General features: G+C 36.5%; 1 protein-coding gene across 1 annotated transcript in view; it reads left to right on the forward strand.

Moving 5' to 3' along the window:
- Positions 1 to 819: 819 nt before the first annotated feature.
- Positions 820 to 8,228, forward strand: part of PITPNC1 (phosphatidylinositol transfer protein, cytoplasmic 1) — a 44,644-nt gene continuing 37,235 nt past the window's right edge. Inside the window, exons 1-3 of the mRNA XM_009894778.1 lie at positions 820 to 964; positions 4,932 to 5,020; positions 5,466 to 5,473. Of these exons, the coding sequence (XP_009893080.1) occupies positions 837 to 964; positions 4,932 to 5,020; positions 5,466 to 5,473 (225 nt within the window). The 5' untranslated portion in view covers positions 820 to 836. The remainder of the gene's footprint in view (positions 965 to 4,931; positions 5,021 to 5,465; positions 5,474 to 8,228) is intronic.

An 8,228-nucleotide genomic window follows, 5' to 3' on the forward strand; every position in this document is an offset into this window, starting at 1 on the left:
CAAACGAGAAAATGTGTGGGAAAGTACAATTTTACTCTAAAATCTTTGCTAATGAAGGTTCAGGGATGTATGTTTTGTTATATTTCTCTGGAGGCAAAAGCTCCAGTGTAGATGCAGACATACTGAGAAAAAAAATCAATTGCCAGTACAATAATTTATTTTTCTGTGATAGCAATGTCAGGTCAACCCTCCTGGGTTTTGGCTTCCTGAATAACTCAAGAGCCTATAGAAAAAGGATCATTTAAGTGTTTAAATTAGTTTTAACAATATTGCCAAGTCACTCATCTCAAACTTTTCTTTCAAAGGATTTAGAGTCTGTGTGTTTTTTTTCTTAAGAGCTGGCACTCCACTCCTATTTCTGTGAATCAGCAATTGTTATCCTGAATCTTTTTGCAGGACTCCATTATTTGGCATCGTATTGGCATTACGGGAGAATCCTGGGTCCCACAGAATTTTTAGAGTTCACCTGCTGCTTAATATCCTCTTGCATGTCAGCACATGGAAGCAGTAGATTAATTGTTTATTTATTCTTAATTTATATACTTAGAAATACTGTCTAAAAATGAAGGACTGGCTTGATTCTTTACATCTGTATACACATGGGTTTTGTTATTTTTTCCACAAGTGACGATGTGGACTTAATACAATAATGGGAGGACCACAACCCATAGGTCTAAATGAACCCGCAAAATACTGGGTTTCGCCCTTGAACTACCTTATATTTGCACATACTGCTATATCGTTGTACGGCATTGGCTTTTGAGTACGTGTGTATTACATAAAGGTAATACATTGTTCTTGATTTTGCTTTGCAGTACAGAATTGGACAGCTGTACATGATAAGCAAGCATAGCCATGAGCAGAGTGACCGAGGTGAAGGTGTGGAAGTGGTGCAGAATGAACCCTATGAAGATCCAAACCATGGCAATGGTCAGCTAACAGAAAAACGGGTCTATCTCAACAGGCAAGTGCAATAAAACTTTTCCTCTCTGTAATAAAGGTTTGCAAAGAATATCCCTTCCAGGCAATAGCCTTTCTGTTTCAAGTAGAACATCTTCCCATGAATATGTGCCGCTTCCTGGTAGCCACAGGAAGAAGGAAGGTGGGATAGAGCAGTGGCTTGAAATAGAGAGATTAGTTGTCATTTCCTCTAGAGTATCTTTTCCAAGAAAAAAGAATTATAACTTGAAGTTAAGGATGTACTGAAAATCAGAACTTTTGTTTTCTTTTATGCTTAACTGTCATTCTGTTCTCCAAAATTATGGGGCGAGAAACAAATAAACAAACAAACTAAAAAGCAAAAACAGCAAACACTTCACCCCCCAAAAAAATCAAAACCAACCCACTAAAATGATTGAGGGGTTTCTTACTTCATAATAATGTCACAAAGCCAGTGGTCCTTTTTTGGTGACAAAAGATTTGCCTCAGCAAAGTTGATTGACATTGTGAATGACCATTAGGCTTCTACAATGGTGATCTTCTGTACCAAAACAATAGGCTTAAAGACATGATGGAAAAAATAACTTTTGTTTCCCAAAAGATTCATCATTTCTTGAAGTGAAATATGTGTCTCTTCCTATAGTGAAATTATACTCCTGAGGGTCAATCCCTCCACACTCAAAGGCTGGAGATGTTTTAAAATATATATATTTTTTGTGACCCATGAAAAATATTGCTCAATCTGTTCCCATTTTTACTACTGCTGATCTATTGAATATCCCTGTTTCTCTGATGTTCTTCTGTTCCCCTGAGCCTGTTTCGTTTTATTAAACTTATGCTCTGCAGCATTTCGTAGTGGGCATAGAAACACTATAGCTATTGCTTCTACATTGCAGGTTACTCCTCCACTGCAATCCTGACGTATTTAACCTTAACTCAGGCTAAATTGAATCACCAGTAATGTTGCACGCACGCACACACACACAGAGTCCAATAATAAATATCTTGCCAACATTTAATATTATTGTGATTGTAAGTCTGTTCTCTCACAGGCTAGATACAGGACTTCTTTGGAAAAATCAATAAACGCGCTCCTGTTGTAGAGCTCCCAGAAGTTTGGGGTTTTATGTTTCTGGATATTTCTTTCCTTCATGTTAAAAAGAGATAAGGTTTTAAGCACTGGAAAGCATATTCAGAATTACCACTTTAGGGTAATACAGAATATCTACAAGGACTGTGTCCTAGAAAGCATGTACAAGACATACTTGGAAAGCATGCAGTTTCTGGTAGTGCAGGCAGTGGAACTAAGGATCTCTTGCCCGAAGATGGGTAGAAACATTGACAAAGAAGATCTGTGTGCCTACAACAACTTGGGAGGTTTACCTAAAGCTATGGTGGATGTTTGAAGACAGGCTCACTGAATTTAATAATAATTACGACTACTCCTTGATAATCATCACCAGATTTGCTATTTGAATCTTTCATGATTCTGGTTTTGGTGTCACTATGCCACCAGATATTGCAGTACTATTAAAGCTTTGCGGAAAGGATCCGCGGGTTTTCAGGTAACTATGGATTTTGCTGGGAGGCCAGGATTTCTCTGGAAGACTTCACTCGAGGAGATATGCTGCCATACAAAGGGTGCTGAAAACTTCTCTGCCTTCCTTCCTTGAGGGACAGGACTCCTTACACCCTCATATTTTCTTCTTCCAGAGTCCACTGCCCTAATAAACTCGCTAGCTTTGCTTCGCTTTATGTTGCTGTGGTCTGATTTCTCCTGAAGAAATTTGAGCTTGTATTTTTCAGTGATGTTTTTTTGGGGAAGATTTGTGCATTATCTTCAGTTATCTTTTCTTGCCTGCTAATATTATAATTCTTGCAGAGGATCTTCTTGCTTACCAATGGTTTTAGCTGGAATGCGTTTACGAAAAACTTCCTCCCTGTGTGCTGTAAGACTGTACTTCACCTGGGGAAGGAAGAAATAAAATAAAAAAATAAGAGAGAATGTGATCAATAGATAGCTGTGCTGCTAAAATAGAAATATTGTATTTTCTTTCTCTGAGTGGACCCTTGGAACAATTCATGTGTGTCTCTGACTGTGACTTGCTTGCAGGTCTGAGGATAATGTGTGTTTTGCCCATAAAATTATTTGTTTTGGAGATGTGCCACACTGGCAAAGATAGCTAGACAGGCAAATACACTAAAAACAACAATTACCAAAAAAAACCACCAAAAACCAACACAAAATGAGCAGCTGTATGTTAATAAAGACATTACTAGAATAATTTTCTAGTGTCAGTGTCAGCCTTAGTTATTTCCAGAATTGTTTACTGCCTCTTCTCTCCTGCTAGTGCATTGATTTCAGAAGCTGAAAGTCTGCATCCTGAGGTATTTATTATTTAGGCATCAGAGTAAAGTTTAGCAGTGGTAAGGGAGGGAGCAGAGTGGTAGTCATAAAAAGACACTGACAGAGGCTGACAAGATAAACAAAAGATCTATACAGTGAATTCTATTATGCGGTATGTAAAATGCTGCTTAAAAGACAGTATACGAGAAATGCTTATGTAAAGAAAGGAATCGGGTTTTGAGCAATGTCATCAAAGAGCAAAAGTCAATGCACTTGACTTTGAATCTTTGGATAATATACTAATGTCTGCATTTTGCCTCTGGACAAATACAGTATTTATGTGTAGCTAGATCACAGTTAAATAAGCCTTAACGATCCAAACTCTATATTTTCTTCAGAAATTTGCTAGTATGGAAAGTTAATTTACTTTCTGCACAGTTATTTAAATGTAACTATTTCAAACATTCACACTTTGAAAACTGAGGTTTGAAAGCATCTACTTGAGTACAGTGCAGATTCAGACCTAGGCTGAGTGTTCTGCTCAACACATCACCAGACTAAAACAATTGTAACTGCGTCCCTGAAGTACAGTGATAATTATGTCTCCAAAGGTCTGCCTTCCTTTGAGCGACTAGTACTGCATCTTTGTTCCTGGCAGCTTCAGTGATTATAACTGATGTCATTAAGAAGGGGTTGAAAGATGAATTATCATGAACTTGCCCTTTTAAAATGTATGTTTGTTCATCACTACTTAGTACCCTGTGTGACCAGAGTCGTGGAAATGAGAGACTGAAGATCCGTGGTAAAGAAAATTCTCCCACTTTTCCATAGTATTATTTAATTACCCTTTAATGATCTTTCCATGGGCTGTAACCATGTCTTTCATTTCTTACTCTAGTGCTGTTGTACCACTGCATTGGTAAGTTCTCTCGACAGAGTGAGCTCTGAGCTATGACATCAGTTCCATTAATCCTCTTCACTTCTGTGACTTACTTTTCCCATCAGCAAAATGGGACTAATACTTCCTGCCAGTCTCACACAGGTGTTTTGAGTGATTTGTTAATTTTAATATAAAAACTTTCTACTTGGGAGTTGGTGTTGGTAGCGTGGGAAAAACTGTGTGCTTGATGAGTTCAGTGTAAGGGTTTGTGTACTGGAAGAGAATATGGAGGAAGGAGAACCAGTCTCTAAGAAGAAATAATGGAATTGGGACCGAAGTGGACTGAAATAACATATTTTCTTGTGACCTCTTGTTAGAGAGTGCCTCCCTGTGGTTAAGGATACCGTGACGCTGTTACATCTTGTATGGTCTGACCTGCTGAGTTCAACTATGACCAAAGGTTTGAGGCCATAAATTCTTGAAATCTGCAACCTCAATTTAAATCCGCTCAGAGGTTATCGCACTGGCACCATATCACTCACTTTAAGAGGGGAGCAAAGCGACTTGGTTTCATATATGCTTGTGGAGAGAGCTGAGACAGAATGCATAGTCATGAGAGGAAAATACTGTTGTGAAGTCTAGGTATTGCAGTAGCCTGTGAAACACCTGTCAAATTATGAGCGAACACATTTGGAAGTATCTTCTTTTCTACAATACTCATAAGTCACAGCACATTCTAATTTTATATTTTCCTTTTCTTTCCAGCAAACTGCCTAGCTGGGCTAGAGCAGTTGTTCCCAAAATATTTTATGTTACAGAAAAGGCTTGGAATTATTATCCTTATACAATCACAGGTAAGGAATAAAGCAGAAATGGTTACTGACTTGTACTTTTTGGATAGTTTAGCTTATCTTCAGAAGGTCTAAGTTACATATTGAGCCACAGATACCAAGTTTCTTTAACAGCTCCTGTTGAACTGCATATATTTTTCCATCTTACATTGATTGATAGCAGGAAATAAATATTATAGACTATGGACAGGTAAAAATTGGAGTCTTGTATCTATGCAATTTCTTCCTTGCAAAGAAAACATCAGGTGCTTAGATTCTGTCCTGACTTGTACCCTTTATTGTCTCATAGACTTTAGTCAAATATAAATCAGCAGATTATCTGACACAATTTTTTTTATTGTTAATATATGTTTACTGTAAGGATCTTGCATCGCTGTTTTATTTCACATTTCTTTTTTTTCTTTTCCCTCATCATTCTTTTTTTTACAAATGGACAATTGGAAATCAGAGTACACAGTAAGTTTTTCTTCCTCTTTTTATTCTAAAAGTAGAATAATTATGTGAAATATAGTAGTGGAATCCAAACAGATTTTTTCTTAATATAACTACTACATAATGCATTCAATGGTGGAACTTTATTTTAGCTCTTTGTTTAAGATATTTAAGGTTAAATTTGAAGTGTTTCTGTGGGGATCCTATAAATAATTTACCTTATTTTTTTATCACTGCAAAATAATTTGATATATTTTTAGTCACTGACTGTAACAAAGAGAAGCTTCTATAAAACAGGGCAAGGCTTTTAAGGTTCCAGTTATTACGTGGAGACATGAGAACAGATTTTATTTTATTTATTGTTTTATTAACTTATAAAATGCTCATCTCTGGTATAGTATCTGGGAAACTGTACAATCTGTAGACAAAATTAAACATAATCTGGGCACAGTGCCCAGAAAAATCAACTATTCCATCTAGCAGAGCTAAGGCAAAATATAGCACATAAATCATGAGAAAAATTGTTTTAAATGTGCTGCCCTCAATAATATACAGTAAGTTTTCAGCAACCTTTGGAAGATGAGGAGGAGATGGTGAGGAAGACCCACGTGAATGGACCTTTCAGAAACTCCTGCCTTGATTTAGTTTGAACTTCTGACTGCAGATATAAAACATAATCCACTTGTTTTTTCTTAACTCTGCAGTGCTCAAAATGTTTGTGCAGATATTTTTAAACCCAGTAAAGCATACAGAAAGGAAAAAGATTTTAATGTGATAAATGTGAAAGAGAAAAAATAAAGGGATTTAAAGGCTCAGATCTGAAGGCTGGAAACTGTGATGAACTAGAGTTGAAACTGTGATGACCAGGTTTGAAAATCCAAAGTATACCAAACTGTGCTTTTCAATATGTACTAGAGATACTTGTTACATACTCTGCTTTGTTTCGTGTTTGAAATTCATTTGACTGTCAGAGGAAACTCAGATGTCCCATAATGGACAGCAGTAATGAGGGGATAGATTCTCAGCTATTTTTGTCAGAAGATATCTTCAGCAGGGGCTATCACAGTTTATATTAATTAAGGGTTTAGCCTTTGATAGCAGGTTTAATCTGAGGCTGGGAATATGACATGTGCTATGGCGCATTGATGTCTGTTACTTATACTCTGTTGCATATTTTTCCTTTAACTGAAAGTCAATTTGAATTTTTTAATGTAATTTTTTTCTTTAACTGAAAGAGACAAGTAGGAATGATTAAAGGGGTGGTGGCAGACAGAAATATATGTCTGAATTTGAAATGCAATACATTATCAAAACCAAACAGCAACGCTGTACTCATAGAATTTGAACCAGGAAGTGATCTTAATCTAATCTGATGAGACAACACCTGGAACACATTTCGCTGAAGGTCTGTAGAAGGTATACAGCAGCAGTGATGTTCAAGAGCATCAGCAAAAACGATTGCAGGGTTGAAGAGACTTGTAAAGAAAAATTAAATCAGTCTACAAATGTAGAAGGTAGGCAAAACAATCACTAAGTGACAGTATAACTGCCTATGGGAGTTGGGGACTAATTACTCACCATGGTGCAAGGAAACAGAACTAGAAATATTGGGATGAGATTAAGGAAACTGTACTTCAGACAAAAATCTAAAATATATTTTAATGGAGCTGATAGACTATGAAATTATCTTCAAGGGAAATAGACAAAGTGCCTTTGCCTCAAACTGTTGAATCTAGAACAAAAGTGTTAAATATACCACTGGGAATAATTCCTATCCTTGTCTGGAATATTTCTCTAATTTTTGATCTTCTATATTCATTAGAGAATTCTGAAAGAAAGAATAAACCCACAGACATTGCCCAAAATATGTAAGATAGCTTGGAAACCCTTTTCTTAAAGATAGTAAATTCCCTCTAAATGGTCTGTGGGACAGCCTAAGAATTAAATTGAGCCTCATTTTAAGGAAAACTGATTCTAAAGGCAGGCCAATAATTGGATAAATAAAGCGTAATCTTATCAAGTACGTACTGCTATATAGCATGTTCACACCTTACTTAACCTCGTAAGTTCCGCTCTAAATGAAGAGCAAGGACCTTAAAGGCTTAATAGTGTTATTTCATTGTATGTTAGTGACTGGGAAGAGGGTGTGAACAACAGACTGAATCTTGTCTTAAGGTTTTTCTGTTGTAAAATATGAAGGCTGTTGAGAAACTGCATTCAAACACATACACTAGCATGCAGAGATTCAATGTAGAATAATTTCATCAGTCTGGTTATCCTGTGAAATATTATGGATTTCATAAGTATGACCTTCTTAAGGACCTGAAATTAGGACATCTGCAAAGAAAAAAAGTTCCTCTGCAATGGTAGTATAAAAAGCCAAGAGTGATTGGATGCATGGAAGCAGGAAGAGAAATTAGTGTCACAATGTTAGTACTCTATAATCTGGGTCCAGTTATGATGGCATCTGCTTTAAGGAATGGTATTTGTTACACAGCAAACACCTAAATTTGACAGTAAACAGCAGGTCTACTACCAAGACTCAACAACCGTATTAATAATATGTAAAGCAAATGACACACTTAAGATAATGAGCTCAACATAACTATTGCACAAGTGATGCTTTTGTATTGTGAAACGTGTGAAACATTGTAATGTCAGGAGAGCATTTTAAAATGTACACTATGCTGTTTGTGGAGGAGGGCCCCATTAAAACTGCAATACAAAAGACTTCCTATCAGGAAGATGAGACATGGGTAATGTACCAAGAAATGCCATT

The sequence above is a fragment of the Charadrius vociferus genome, unplaced genomic scaffold, assembly GCF_000708025.1.
Source record: "Charadrius vociferus isolate BGI_N301 unplaced genomic scaffold, ASM70802v2 scaffold321, whole genome shotgun sequence".
NCBI lineage: Eukaryota > Metazoa > Chordata > Aves > Charadriiformes > Charadriidae > Charadrius > Charadrius vociferus.